The sequence below is a fragment of the Anarrhichthys ocellatus genome, unplaced genomic scaffold, assembly GCF_004355925.1.
Source record: "Anarrhichthys ocellatus isolate YVR2014 unplaced genomic scaffold, GSC_Weel_1.0 scaffold5, whole genome shotgun sequence".
Lineage (NCBI taxonomy): Eukaryota > Metazoa > Chordata > Actinopteri > Perciformes > Anarhichadidae > Anarrhichthys > Anarrhichthys ocellatus.
In genome coordinates, this window is record NW_022280035.1 from 10291948 (window position 1) to 10308379 (window position 16432).

Consider the following 16432-nt stretch of genomic DNA (forward strand, 5'->3'; position numbering starts at 1 on the left):
GTGTGTGTGTGTGTGTGTGTGTGTGTGTGTGTGTGTGTGTGTGTGTGATGCCCTCTAACCAGAGAAAGCCTTGGCTCAGCCTGTCTGGCTTTGCAGCTTCTCCCAGCTCTAGAAATGCATGGCTGCACAGTCAGATGACTCACACACCCAGCTCAGAACACAAGCCAGGGTTTAACACACACACACACACACACACACACACACTTCCTCACGGCAAAAGCACTCACACACACATGCACACCGATTTATGCCCAAATACATGTGCACAAACAAGCACATCAGCAGATACCGAGACCCAACCCGGCATGTGTATAATCTCATCTCCACTGAGGTAATCTGCACAGACTCTCACACAAACCTGGAAAGTTTGGTTTGTTTTTCCTCGAATCATCACTATATTTGCTCAAAAGTATTTCACATTCTTTTTCTGTTCCTGCCCACACCTTTGCTGCCTTACTAGAAAACAAATCAACCACCATGAAGTATTTAGAGGGCGACTCGAAGCTCGGGTTGAAAATCCTAAGAAACTAGCAAGAGTACGCAAGATTTTCAACCGACATCCCGTCCCTTCAGGCCTCCATTCGAAGCCGCTCCCCCATAATTATCATAATGAACGTAAACAACGAACATGGATAGTGTTACTACTCACAGGCAGTCAGGCAGGTAGACCGTCCAAACATGTCATTTCGGCCAAATTAAACGATTAGACAGCCAGAAATACTGGAATCTTATTTATTGATTGTGGTCGAGATATAAAGAGACTTTAAATTAATATAACTAATTTGTTTTTGAAGAAGATCACTTTAACACTAAAAAATGTTTTAAATTATTCTATTATACTATCAGAATATTGTCCCAGTTTAAAGTGTGCATTGTAATAAAAAAATCCGTAATGCTGCCCTTAACACAAAAAACAAAAAAATTGTACGAGGCATTCACTTTAATCTGGGCAAAAGCTCCCCATCAGTAAATATAAAGACAAAAATCCACTCTTAGAGGTGCAGAGATATCAAGAGAGAGTAGTGGTACTACTAGTCTGGGCAAACCTACATCCTCTCGACCCCCAAGATAGACCCACTTCCTGTTTGGAAGCTTAAATGGATTTTTAAGTTTCTCCTATTGTTGTATCTTCATGAAGGTAAATATGTTGCGAAATGCAAGAGCTTGTAGACTTGACATGAGAAGTTGTAGAACACAATGTGGGTACTTGTAGAGGATCTAATCACCGTGTTGTGGTTCTACTGGACTCATGTTAAAAACATAAATATGAGTAAATGTTTGATTACAAGTGTGCAGCTGTCATTGCGTCAATTTAAATATCAATCTACACATTTGTAAAAAAATAAAAACTTAACAGTCAGAACATGCATGTATTCATATTTTCTATTTGTGGACATGTTTAGCATACAATTTAGCATTTTTTCTACGAGGTCTTGTGTTGTTGTTTTTTCTGTGACTTCAAATTCACGTGTGTGAAACACAAACAAACACGTTAGTTAATCACTGGACAGCAACAATGTAGACGGCATCAACAGAACTTGGCCCATCTCTGTCACTGATGTTGTTCTGCAGGTTTCAAACCGACACGTAACGATAATCTCCTAACTTCTGTAATTTATCCCTTTGTTTCTCTCTACCCGTCTCCCCCCTCTCTCTCTGAGTCACTCTCCTTCTGTTTGGATTTATTTGCAGTAAACATTCACTTTCAATGTGTAAATATGTTTTGCTGTAAGGTGTTTGTGAATGTTGGCTGTGTCTGTATGTTTTACAGCTATCTTAGAAAGTTGTCCAAGTATCATTGAAGCATTTGTGTTTTACCAAAGCTGTATTAGCTAAATGCCAAGATGCCCACGATGACAATGTTGCTCACATAATGTTTACATGTTAAACATCATAAAGTTGGGAATGTTAATAGTTTTGCAAGTATTTTGTCATAAACCAAACAGATGGTAAAATTGAAATTTTGGAAATCATGAATGTCTATTCAAATTGTTGATCCATGACGTAGATGTCGAGGTATTTCCCTGGATAATTGAAAACTTGAACCTGCTGGTAGCGCTAAAACAGTCAACGGATCACAGAAGACGTTAGAACTTTTACTGCTAGCTTGACTAAAAAGGCAGTAATGCAAATCTATATCCTAATGGAGTATGTGTGTTTTTGTTTCTCTCTGGCAGAATGCGGGAACGGGGTCCTTGCATTTGCGGAGTAGGTGTGTGGAGCCTACTGCTGTCCCTCTGTCTGGCCTCCCTCACACAGGCACACAGGAGCCACACGGGTAGGTAGATGTATGCCCAATCATGTGTGTTTGTGTGTGTGTGTGTGTGTGTGTGTGCGTGTGTTTGTGTACAGTACATATTCCTGTCACTTGGTCAGCATCTGTGTGCAGCATTCACAGTATCGGCTCTATCGTGGTTTGCCACCGCAGGCAGCCTCTGCAGCCAATTTATTTTCATGAGTAAAGTTGAAGTGAATAGGCCGTGTGCCACCCGAGGGAATGCAGAGGTTGGATTCACAATGAAATACGAGACCACAGAGACAGGTTGCCAGGAAGAACTCAAAGAAAGGTCTTTAATAAAAGGAAGGGGGAACCAAAAAAAGGTCTTCTCAGTTCAGAGGCTTTCAAGTCGTCGCAGTCCCCATCAGAGCGGGGCGTCTTTCCAAAATGCCTGTAGGTTACAGCACACATAGTGAGCAATGAGTCTTATGGATTAGAAATCCCTGGCTGCGTGATACCCCTCCCATGTGAGCCAAGCGGCTGAGTCACCAGCATGATTGAGCCCAGAGGCCCCTTTCTACTTTCCAGTTCATTTCTCATGTGAAGGTTGGGTATCTTAGCCTCTCTGCTTTACAATGACCACCTGTGTGTGCAATGAAAATCACCTTTCTCTGGAAGAAAAAAAAAGGCTTGAGAGCATGACACACCTGCTGCCTGTGTGTGAGAGCTTATAGAGGAGCTTTTTATGTGCCTGAGGTCGAGCTGTTCTTACATATTCTTGTGGGGTAGAAATATGAATATGAACTCCTCTGTGTGTCTTTGGGAAGCTTGTTTAGAGTTTGTTGGAAATGTGTCAGACAGGTGAAACTCCGTGTTGATTTCATTGGCTATAGCTTTGCAATGAATTTCATTGCAATGTGATCATTTTGTCGCTGTGTAAAATGACTTATATATACACAGTGAAATGGTTGTTAGGTTCGCCTACATCCAATGCTATCCAGCAACAAACCTAGAAAAAATACTAACTTGCGGCCACCTACACATGTATAGAGTCTAATGCAATACAATGAGACTGCTGTGCAATAAAGTCGACTTTAATGATGCTTAAAGTCGACTTTAAGCACCCCCCCCAGATCTTTGGTGCACCAGGGCTTGCAAGACATGTTTTAGTCTTTAGTTTTTATGTCATGACATGGTCAATAAGCCAGCGAGTTTTATTTCAACACTACTCCTCCAGACTCTTGGAGCAGAAAGAAGACAGAAGCAGAGATGTGACTAACACCATATCTGGCTGAAAATAAGCAATAGACAATGACAAAATGACCTAAGGATACTCCAAGCAGTGATGATAGTGGATCTTGTCGTTGGTTTGACCACATATGGAAGGCAGTGATGGCTTGAAAACATTAAGCTCTGCCTCTGGCTTTGCTGTCATGATAAAGTGGCGTGCACCAGATGCCCTTCATCTGAGCTGGTTGTCTTTGTCATTGCTGTCTAACGTCACTGATGCTAAAGATATTTATACTGCAGTCAGTGTAGTGTGTGTCTCAACATCTGCCTTGTACGGAGGTTCCATTAGCAGATGAATGAGAGGAAAAATGATTTATGAGTCAGAGTCTCTTCTTTAATTCTGTCAAAAGAAAGCAGCATCTTAGACAGTCCTTTGAGCCTTCTGTGTGGATATTTCTCATAATGTTCTCACTTTCCAGAGATGACAAGGTTGTTTTGTGTGAATTTGTTTGTATGCAAATGTGTGTGTCCTTGCTGTAATGCGAGTACCTACAACCACGGCTTTGTGTGTTGTTTCTGTTTGCGTGTAAGACTGACCCTGCCGGGCATTATCTTCTCAAGTCTCATTATCTTTTGACAAGTCAAGGGCAAACATTTTCATAAATGGAAGGATGGTGAAAAGACATAGAGAGGACGGAGGTGCTCTCGTATTGTGGTGCATCACCAGGCTTTCTGTGAAGTGCTGAGATCTGCAAAAAGCAACAAAAACACTGAAACCACCACGAGAGACAGGAATGGCAAAGTCACAAGATAAGACAAGGTCTGGCAGTTTTGGCTTTGTGTCGTTGAAGATTCGGTCATGGGCGTTTCATCATGCTATCCTCTGATATAGCGGCAGTAATGGTGGTGTCTGTATTTTTGTCTCACGCGTCTGGACGTGTGTGTGTGTGTGTGTGTGTGATTGGGCATGTGTACCGCCTGTGTGCTCCCGTTAATGGGTGATTGATTGTAGAGTAAGTTGTAATCAGGGAGTTACAGCGTTATCCAGTTGCAGGTTGTCTGAGAAACAGACGAGTAATCAGATAAATACTAAATACAATCCCTTAGGTCACTCCAAGGTTGACACTCTCACACATATGGTGCAAACATACACCGTCTCTCTCTCCTACACACTAACACAAACACACACACACACACACACACACACACACACACATACAGTATATATATACATATATATATATACATATATATATATACATATATATGTACATGGCAGTCCCTTAAACTGTGACACTTACGCAGCTGCCTCAGATTGCGAGACTGCCGTTATTTATTGGTTTATTTGATCAGGGACAGTGCACATTAATAAAAACATTGCTGTAAATGCGCCAGAGTTAGCCAAGAGGTGATTTTTCATCTGTAGTCCCAAAGCCGTGAGTCGTGGCTCAAGGTGTCTAGTCGACGGAAATACGTAACATTTTTAGTTTCCCTGCCTTAAGTCGTGAATCGCCCCCAAGCTTAGGAAAGATTTCCTTTTTTGGGCCTTATCGCCCTGCCCGTATGTGTACATTTGTGTTCTTCCCACCATCTTAAGAGGCATATGCTGACAAGACAGCTGTGACAACCTCAGGAGGAAAGTTGAGCGGGCTGAGAAGTGGCAAAAGAAGTCTTAGTATGTGAGGATGTGTGTATAAATGCATGTATGTGTGTGTGTGTGTGTGTGTGTGTGTGTTTGCCTAGCGTCTGCTCACCTTTTTATTCTCCGGATTTTTATCTCTCAGGCCAGAAGAGAAAAATATGGCTCTCTTTTTCCATCGCTGCCTCTCCATCTCCATCCATCCTCCTGTCTCTTTCTCTTGTTCACATGCTTTATTATACACATCACTACAGAACTGTGTGGAAATGACAGGCTTTACACCCAGACCAGAGAGCTCTAGCCCTCTTAGTGGACTACAGATCCCCAGCAATGAAGATCTCTTACTTAGGTAGATAGGCCTTGGTTAAACGTCTCAGTGGCTTTGGCAATAGTCTTGGAGAAACAGCTTGGCTTGGATTTTGAAGTAAAGCGTAACACGATTATACTGATCACTTCACCACACACTGTCAAGTCATTGATTCTCACTCTATAGGCTGCAATCTCCGTACACCGCCACTGATTAGAGGCTGCTGGGAATTTAACTTACCCCTGAAAGACATTCTCACCGCCAAGAAGGGGAAACAGAGATGTAAGGACAAACATGTGTAGGATGCATGTGCTAAACCACTCTCACACAAGCTCAGATGGACATGTGCATTCAGTCAAGCATGCACATGGGCCTGCAGTCAATGCACATGGAAAAGACACACAGAGACACACATGCAAACACGCTTACATGTATGCACACTCTAAGAGGCTCTCTAATGTGATGAGTGGAGACAGGCTGTCTGCCCTCCTTAAAGGCTGCTGCACAGTAAAGCTGCACTCCATGCTCTGTCTACAACACAGCTCCATATGTGCTTGGGAAAGATTCAAGCTGAAAATGACAAATGGGAATTTTTGTATTCTGACAAACGTCCCAGCATCTCCTACCACTTCTTCACGAGAGAGTTAATACAAAAGGTATGTCGTAGATTCCTGCGTTTTAAAAAACACCGTCTAAAAATGAGCTTTACTAAAATTTAGTATTTGTTGCCGTGGGACAATATAAAGATAAGTTTTTATTATTCACACAATGAAGCAGTTCATGAAAACAAATAGAACAGAAATTGCCTTCATTGAACGTCGTGAACATCAGTACAATCTGAAGAGCATGACAGGAGATAGGACCTGCAGCTAGGCTGGTAAAGGTAAAGTCCCAGTGAACTATGGAGAGGGGTTTGATTTGATCACTCAAAAGTCAGAATCACATTTGTCAAGGTACGGCCTGCTTCACCACTGTAGAGGACTGTTCACCTCCCTCACCTGTGTTTCTAGGTCAGGTGACGGGGACCGAGGGGAGAATAAACACGTTAGTCCGTAGCCACACTCTTGTCAATCTTAGCAATGTTTTTGCCACCTGAAGAGATTTTTTTATACAGTTTATGGAATTACAAAATTATTTTTCAAACATATATTTGACTTATATACCAAGAGATAGCAGAAATAACAGGGATAGAAGGTAAGAGCTTGGAAAAAGTAAGTGTTTAAAATGTATTGCTTATTCCCTTTACTCAAGACTCAAGATCTGTTCATTTCTTTAATCATTTATTGTGCACTTTTGAAAGCGTTTCACCATATTAAAAAAATACAGGCGACATTAATTACATTTGATGTTACATTTGCCAAACTGCCATTGTAAAACCCCAGTCAAAACTATTTTGAGATACTTATACTTTTATACTTGTGTTTCTGTTTGATCTATTTGTGCTGCTGTACTTCTACTCCACTACATTTCAAAAGGAAAATATTGTACTTCTTACTCCTCTATATTAATTTAACAGTTATAGTTACTTTACAGATTACAATTCTACATTCAAAATATATAATGATAGTTAATAAAATACAATGTCTTGTTAAAGATTAAGTTCATCTTCAAAGCAATTCACAACTATACAACGGATACACGGCCGTATAAAACAGTTCATGGCACATTCAAAAATGACCATTATGCTCATAGGAAAACTGTGTTACCCGTTAATTATGATCTGCCCATTTGTTCATCATTAGGTGATATACAACCCCTGGCTCTCTCCCTCCCTCTTCTTTCCTCCTTCGCTCCACTTCAATTGGTGTTGACAAATTCCAAGGAACTAAATTTGCATAAACTCACCTTCTCCAATCAGGGTGTCCTTGGTAACGGTTTTAACCATGATGTATTCCGTTATTAAGGTGCCAGGAGTGTATTTGATAACTGGCTACAAGAACTTTGGCCTTTTTTAGTCCATCACAAGATAATTCTTTGTGTTTACTCCTAGTCAGACATGTTTCCATCGCATATTCAAGGGATGAGGAGGTGAGAAAAACATTCTAATGCCTGTCAAGCAGATTGCCTGTTTGCTTAAATATTGAGCAAGAGGATCACATAACAGCCAAAATGGCTTCTCTACCAGATGTTTATAGCCGTTATTTTCCACCAATTGCAGAAAATGAATATAAGTAGAAAGGTGATGGCAGACAGCGAGGCGCACTCAGTTAGTCAGTAGGACTCATATGCCTGAAGAACCAGGTCGAGAGACAAACAAAAGGGCCGCGAGGGTGTATCTAACTGTGTATATGTGTCTTCTGCGTTTGTCATTCCTGTGTGTGTTTCACTGTTTTAAAATGAATGTGTGAACCAAAATTTAGAAAATGGATATCCATTCAAAAGTTGTCGAGATGTTTCACTCAAAGCCACAAACGTCAATGTCATAGTTGTGTTGGAGGAACAGTCAGGGAAACATCAAAGTTTGTAGGATTCATGGCTCCCATAGATGTTGAGATATTTCACGCATGGAAAGTGAAAAATCAAGGGATCAAGCTAGAACAGTTCCTGCGAGGTACATTAATGTCTGTACCAAACTTCACGGCAATCCATTGATCCACGTTAACCCAAACATGTCCTTCTGCACTGTTGTATGAAAGTCCCTCAGGAACAGCTATTTTGGTAAAGCTACAATTAGAGCGAAGAATAAAGAAAGGATCCCAGCCAGAAGCCCGCCATTACAACATCTTAATGACAAACACAACAACGGACAATCTGAGAGAGAAACGTCAAACCTTCAAGGGTTAACAATAAAGCCTTTACAGTGTGTGTGTGTGTGTGTGTGTGTGTGCTGTGGCCGCTGTCTGATTATGTGTTTGCACTGATTTTAGTAAATGGAGAGTTTCCTCTGGCTGCATAGTGAGATTACCTCATTGGGGCCCTCTCATTGCCTTCATTAGTGCTAATCGTTACCTGTTAGCTCACCAGCCAACCCCGCATAGACCCAGCCTGGTACATCTGGATGTTTTCTTAAGTAACACGTAAGCCTGTATTGACTCGATGCCTTTAGTTAAGCCCCTACGTGGAACTAGGATGGCTACAGTGGTGTGGATTCACATTTTGACTGAGGAACCATTAAAAACAGTAATGACTAATTAGCCTTGATTGAAGTTTTTATAAGTCATAAAGTAATTTACTTCATCTTGAACCTATATATATTTAAGTCTTTGAGTTTCACAGTCTCTCCATCCGTCGTCGTTCCGCTACCGCCCCATTCCTCTCTTTCGCCCTCTGTTTCATTTTCCCTCTTTCCTCCTCTTCCCAACTTTTACTTTATTTCACAGCTATTAAACCAGGAAATTTCAATCAGGTAGCACAGCGTGAGTTTCTGCAGGGGCAGGAGAGAAAGAGCAAACTTCTATTTAATGCAGCCTTTCTTTCTTTTCTCCTCTCCACCTCCATCTCGACTCTCTTTTCTTCTGCAGCTGAACTGAACCTTGGCTCTTTATAGTTTATGATTCAATTTCCAATTTGTCCTCCAGAGGAATTTGCCTGGTGGGTGGCACAGCAGTTTTGCTCGTGTGTGTTTGTACAATACTCTCGCCTTTGGTATTCATAGTAACACAGTCTTACGGATACACGCATTTGAATATTCAATTCTGTGTCGCAATTCTTCTGGCTTTTATTTTACATGAAAGTCACATTGAGATGGGAATCGCTCTTTCAAGTGAGCTCTTGGCGAGAAAGGGGAGATGCTTTGAAATATGTATAACCAATACATACCATTTCCTTTTATTAGAGTCAAGGATGACCGGAGGACCTTACTTTGGGACTTGAAGGTTGTTGGTTCATCAGACAGAAAACTACAGTGTTGAGCTCAATCTACCAAGAATTACAAGTTCCAAGCTGTAGGGTACAGTGGGTTCAAACCTCCACAGAAGATAATAGTTAATTTAGTAAATTCATATTTCACCAAAACTGTAAGCTATCTTACTAGCTACCCTAAGTATATAGTGTTAAATGCTTTTGTGCCGTTGTGACTTGAAAAACACTTTGCTTGGTTTTAAATGTACTGCATCGTAGTTTTCTTACTGTGGTCCTGCCTGCGTTAAATGGCGAGAGTTCTTTTGTCTCATATTCACAATCTTAGACAGCCTGATATGAAAGTTATCAGTATCGTCCAAGTAAACTGAAAATTGCTTCATATTTGGCTCAATGGGCTTTACAATCTGTACAGCACAAGAGGAAGAGTATTTTGCATTATAGAGCGAACACAAATAGCACCCATACATGCAATTTTATATTAAAACCAAGAAGCATTATAAAAAGATGATTTGTAGAGGTGCATATTTCATTGAGCGAGTTATTGTTTATTATTTGTAAAGTAAGCATTTGCATTGAAAAACACGGCTCCCTGAATGTTCTTGTATAATAACAGTCAAGTTCTAAGCACATCGAAGCCTTTTGCTCCGCCTCCTTGAGGGCCATTTCCCCCCGTTTCCCTCCTATTTCCTTCCCAACGTACACAGATTCTGATCCACAGTCTCAGGAGATTCTGCAAATGACCAGATGTTTGGCAAGGAAACAAATGTCTGGACGTTACCTTTTGAACCATTTAAGATATGCCAGACAGGTTTTGAGGAGAGGCAGGAATACATCCAAAGCTCTTGTTTTCTCGGGCCAAGTGTATATTTGTACACAAGAATAATTTGGACGGATTAGTGCCATTACATTGTGTATCATAACCCAGCAACACCATTCTGTCTTTAGGGATCCCAAGTGTTTCCTGTCTTCTGTTGGCTGGATCTAAAGCAGAATAGCCTCTTTCCAGGGTTTTCCCAGTAGAGCTGGCACACTTGGCGCTATATGAATAATGCATGGAACATATTAGCCTACGCAGGAGCTTCATATATATATACAGCATGTCGGCAGTAAAAATGTATCCATATGTGGTCAGACCTTCATTTTCCAAAACAATCAATTATAAGCAGACCGTAAGTAGTGTTTCCATTGGGTTCATGCCGAGATAATGGAAAATCACTTTCTCATGCTCTAGCTTTTCTATTTTACACAAATGTGGAAAATAGAAAAGCTAGAAAATAAAAGAAAATACCAAATCTGAGCCAAAAGATGGCTGAACACCCAGTTCAATGTAAAATTGGCACCAGTCGTGATTGCTTCAATAAAAATATGATTTTACTATTGTGAACAATCCCAGAGTGTGGTCTCTAGTGTAGTAGTATTTTAGTGGATTAGCAGTGCCTCTATTGTGGAGGGTTTACTGCTTATGTTGATATAGCACACAGTATGCAGATGATTGTGCTCCTCTGTGCATGCACTGTGGAGAGCAGCTTTAGTATTCTTTACAGCAGCTCCAGAGCCATGCACTGATGGATGGGGTGCTCTTTACTTTACTGATGTACTGTGATCAATGCTGATGCAAGGGAAGAGTGTAAGAGAGAGAGAGAGAGAGAGAGAGAGAGAGAGAGAGAGAGAGAGAGAGAGAGAGAGAGAGAGAGAGAGGTAATGTGCTGCCTCTGCAAATCTCTCTCTTTCACCATCTCCCTCTCTCTGCCAGTCTTTTTGCATTAATCCTCTCCTCTCTCGGTGAGTTGCCCACTCTGTTGATCCTGCCAGTATCTGCATATGCTGCATTCTCACCAGCAGCATCATCGCCTTAACTGATATGACACAGTGTTTCCTTGCATATACATATGCTGCACAGGGCAACTTTCAGCAGATTACTATTAAAGATTAAGCACAGGAAGTTCAGTGCGTGGGAAAGTGTGTGTTGATGCACATCCCTTTCCAGCACAGGTCTTTAAAGATGACACACACACACATGTTTGTCTAACTGTCCGGCCTGGCCTCTCATGTTGCCTAAATGTGGTTAAGAGGCTTTTAATTTGAGTCTTTTGCTGTTGTGAGTTAAATAAAGCAGCAGTAATGCAGCTTCACTAATCCTCTCACACGACTAATCCTTGCAGAACACCACTGTAAATACTCTGTGGGCTGCATTAAAGTACAAATCACTCAATCCCTCACTGAGCGTTTTATGCCTATTTTGGTTTAGATTAATAGAAATTCTTCTATTTTTCATTTACGAGAGAGATGTTCCGGAAATAACTGGGATTCCTCTTAGACTTTTGACATTTTTTTATGTGGCTTGTGTGTGTGTGTGTATTTTTGTATTGAAGTGTGCACTTACAGTACTCACTGTGAAAATGAATACAAGACTGCTGGAAATTAATTTGATATGACCTGTACAGCTACCTCTTTACACGAAGATCACAATACTGCAGATGCCATTCCTTTGAGGATTGTGTGAGCTGCTGTAAACTGTGCCGTGTATCATCAAGGAGGATGATCAAGATTTACCTTTCTCAAAGCAGAGGAAGAGCAGCTCTGCTCTGAATTCAGAATAAATAGATTTTTACCAATACCCACCACTCACACGTTTTATTGTAATGAACCTTAACTCCTTAAAAATTGAAATCCTTAGATCTCCTGAAGCGAAGTTTGTAGATTGTACCTTACAGAAAAATAATACAAATATTGAGAAAACTGAAGAGACTGATATGAGTATCAAATAAATAAGTGCTTTTGTATATTTAACAATTGTTTTGGGTCTGAAAATGAAACTCTGCCACTGAGTTCTTTAATATCTCCCCCTGTGGCTCTGCAGTGAATTATACAAGCTGCCTGAAGCAAATACAGGATATTTGCTGTGCTGTTACAGCTTTGGTGTGATTTCCTTAAACAAAAAACAAAATGTTTCCGTCCTCCGATGTTGCGAGCCTGAGAGAACCACAGGGGGCCTTTAAAGCCCCTGCACATCTTCACAGGTGTTTTCAATTACAATGGCTAATTAGAGGTCTAGAAATGATGTGATGTCTATATACTGATAACAATGATAAAGGTATAAGCTGTCCTTCCAAAACAGACGTTTTACAAGGCAGACATATTGACTTATCATAAGCAGTAAGGACCACTAAACTGACACAAATTAGACCGCCAGGATTTCTGCTTTTAGTTTTGTTAGAGTAGGAAACCCATGACCGAAATAGCCATACATTCTGCCATCGTGATCCTTATGGATGTAATAGTGAAATCAAAGTGTTTCCTTTTCTGCTGGGAAGCCACTGGAGCCCACTGGAGCGCCCTCAAGGACCCCTACGGGTCCACAGACCGCACTTTGAAAACCGCTGAGCTGCTATGACATGTCAAAATGTCTGCTGCGAAAGGTCTATGGGTGCAACAAAGACAACTGGAGAATGAGGGAGTTGTCAATCAAGTGCAATTTGTACTTGCCTGCACAATCCAAAGAAGAGGTCTAATTAGGGAGCATAAGTGAAAACTGTGCGGGTCTGTGTTGCCCCATCTGAAGCATTATAACCGTCGTGATAACAATTGATAAAAAACATTAACGGGTGCCCAACGTGGGTCAGTTACTGGAAGCAAAGCAGTGTCATGGAAATGAATGTGGAAAAAATGTGTAAGTGCATGGCAAATGCTTTTGGACAGTAATTACAATATATCCACAGATGTCAATGTTAACATTCAAAGCATGTGAATGTGGAGGAGATTAGAGCAAAATATCAACATTTTGATTTCTGTAATAATAACAATGACCTGCTAAAAAAAGTTTATAAAACATCTAGTCTTGTAGGTCGGCTGAATGAAAATGTGTTGTGGAACGTCAAAACAATGGGTTTCAGGGAAATAAAGACTCTTCAATCAAAAAAGCTGAACATGCAATATGCAGAACACAGATGCCGAACTGACTTTTACAAAATGGCACCGATGCTCAGGAGGTGCCTCTCTAGACTCACTGTATTCGGGGTAATTTTGAATGTTGCAGCAACAGACTTAGAGTTAAGTTGTATCCTGCTACGTGCTAATAGCCCTACAATGGTGGTTATTCAGTTTCCTTCCTGTAGAGACTAACTATCCCTCCAACACAAACTCTCCTCTTCCCTCACACCATTTACAGTCAGAGCAGGCGACGCTTTTTTTCCCCTTCTCGCTCTTTTTTCTCATTCCATCTCTTTGCCTTCATCTTCGCTCCCTCTCTCTTTGCATCTTTCCACCTCTGGCTCCGCTGCCAGCCAGCCTCAGACACACCAGGGTGTTCCTTTCATTTGGTAGTGAGGGATGGGATGAGAGAGAGAGAGAGAGAGAGAGAGAGAGAGAGAGAGAGAGAGAGAGGAGAGGAGTGGAAGGATGTAATGATCTGTCCTGATGAATGCAGTTAGAGAGAAAGTGCTGACACAATGGAAGAGAGGCCTTCAGAAGAGATGGGCTGAATGCACCAATCACAGAGCTCATCAGATCACCTGCCAATGGACAATGAAGCTCTTTGAAATATGAACCAAGCATCTTCATCAAAGAAATGCATTGAGTAATTATAATCCAACTTTATTAAGGACCAGCATTCAGTTGTTTGTTGCTCACGGCAGGTATTAAACATTAAAGTTTTAAGAACTTATCTTTTGAAGAGGATAATGCATTGATGCCTGTGTATCTACACTGGAAGCTTACATTAGGTTTACTAGTCTGAGTAAACAGGGACAGAAATTGGCAACAGACTGTTAAGGTGTAGATTCAATGCGCACCACAGTTAATGTATTACTGCAATGTTAACTAACCAACAACAAAATATGTTAACTTTAGGAAAATAACAAAATGTTCTCCTATAAGAAGCCGGTATGGGCGGTTGTGAATTATTTTTGGTCACATAATATGAGAAAAGAGCCAAATAAAAAAACACATTGCATTCAGTATTCAATGAAAACATCCAAAAGAATCAAAAACACAAATGAACGAATGTATATTAATTGATGACGAGCGTAGTTGAACAGAGGGAGCCGCCATGACTTAAGGATTAAGACGACGACCACCACTTGCATCGTCCACGAGTTCAAACCGAGCTGGGAAGCAGCGGTATTTGTGCATCCCTGAGGCACCGGTTCCATCTTTGAGAAGGTTGTCAGCAGCTGTCTAGGAAAGTGATCTGCCATATTTTCAACTTTTCACGGTGAAGGCCTTTCATGCATCCTCGTTAAACATCTGATGCTGGAGGTTTGGTGACTACATGCAGAGGCGACCATTGGTCAAGACTGGTTTTGCTCATGAAAAAATACATTCTGAGTCTTCAACCTTTTCAAATCCTCACCGGTGTATCATCATCCTTCGTCTTGCGTGGCCACAAAGGAATTCAATCTTTTGTTTCAGCGCCACACGTTATGGATTGTTTCACTCTAGTAACATTCCTAAAGTTTCCAAATAAGCTGTGAGAATCGCTAACATTAGAATTACAAGGTTTGCAAATGACAGTGACCTGGACAGCCCGTTCTCATTCCCAGGGCGACAAATACCGACGCCCCTTGGCGTCTGATACCCACGCACAAGGCACCCTATATCGTCTGTGTGAGACACACGGGGGCTTTCAAGTAATACAATGTAAACCATTGTACACCTGTGTTCATGTCTTGGTGCCCTAAGTTACGTTAGTGATGTCTGTGACGTGTTATCCATACTCGTGTTACATTGTTTAGTTTACTGTCCAGTCTCTCAAAGAGAGTAAACAGGGTGGTGGCGAGCCATTTATCTCGATCTGTGAAACGACACCTCTACAACAGAGTGACATAAACAACGACCATAACTCTCACACACACACACAGTACGTACTCAAGCACACAAACACACGGCAACCGGTAAAAGTGAAATACACAGAGCTTGACGTTTACGAGTGTCCGTCCTCATTCCTTTGACAGGCAAAGAATTCAGACAGAATGAAATCATCATCAACATGGCTGTGGTGCTATAGATCTCTCCTCTACTCTCTGTTCGCTGACTGACAAAGAGAAACCCGGAGGAGGGGCTGTTGTTTGGACTGAACTCAATCATTGTGTCTCTGTGTCTATACTGGTTTGCCAGAATGACACAGAGAAGGAGAGCACAGAGACTGAAAGAAGGGAAGAGAGTAACGCCAGCTTCAGTTGAAAAAAATGCAAAGAGGCATGGCTCTGAGCTCCCCCACAACTCAACTTATTAGAAACTGTGGGAGGGGATAGAAGATGTAAATACTCCCGTGGCTGGATGGGTTTCTAAATTCAGAGAAAGTGTGGGAGGGGAAAAATACAGATGAAGGCGACCTGGACATCCCCCAAGGGCTTGTGAAAAGTCACCTCCAGTCCGCAGTTAACAATTAACACGGCTTAAAACATGAGGGCCTCATGCACGAGCACCCACACACACACATATGCCGCCACAGGTTAATGGCTGAGTGGTAATGCTGTGTTAATACATCTGAGCATATTAACAATTTATACCCAATTCACCACCCTAATATCTCGCCTGAAGCACAGATTAGTATAAATCGTCTGCTGTCGGGTGGTGGCGATGGTGGTGGCGGGGCTACTGCTACGTCATGACACGCCATGTGTGTCACCAGGCCCGTCCTGTCGCATGAACTAAGATCTTGTATGATATAGCAGGAGGACTGCGGGAGAGATTATTCCCTCGTCAGTGCTGCATTAAAACCGCACTGGAGATAGGTGACGGAGAACAAGCTGGTGTCCTATCAGTGGAGATGAGTAGTACAGGGATGGGTGGGTGGTGGTGGACGGAGCGTTTTACAGATGGAGTGGTTCAGCGGGCAGCGTGTCACATCCTTAATGACACAATTGTCACTTTGTAAAGGTGAAAGAGTGAATTCAATTAGAAAGATGAGTATTTGAGGCTGATTTTGTTTTCTGCGCAAGCAAGTTTTCCCGTTCAGACCTAAATTCCGATGAGCCAGATACCAGTGTTTCATTCTCTCCCTTTCGCTCCCTATTTATGTCGCATTGTGAGCAGGAGCCGCCACAGTGAGGAAACAGTTTCCAATTGTGGTCGGTCACTCACTCGGTGTCGCTGAGCTGAGGGAAGGTGTGTGATAGGACAGCATGTTTGAACGTGCTGTGCAGAGCGGCCTCTACTTGCAGTATGCACAGTGCTGTGGCAGTTTTGATCGACTTCCTCAATTCTTTTGGTGCACAAATGCTGGATATCACATTAT

General features: G+C 41.7%; 1 protein-coding gene across 1 annotated transcript in view; it reads left to right on the forward strand.

Annotated features, from left to right (window-relative positions):
- LOC116382165 (chemokine-like protein TAFA-2) overlaps window positions 1-16432 on the forward strand; it is a 62495-nt gene that overhangs the window by 30150 nt on the left and 15913 nt on the right. The window contains exon 2 of the mRNA XM_031844970.1: window positions 2178-2278. Within this exon, the coding sequence (XP_031700830.1) occupies window positions 2179-2278 (100 nt within the window). The 5' untranslated portion in view covers window position 2178. The remainder of the gene's footprint in view (window positions 1-2177; window positions 2279-16432) is intronic.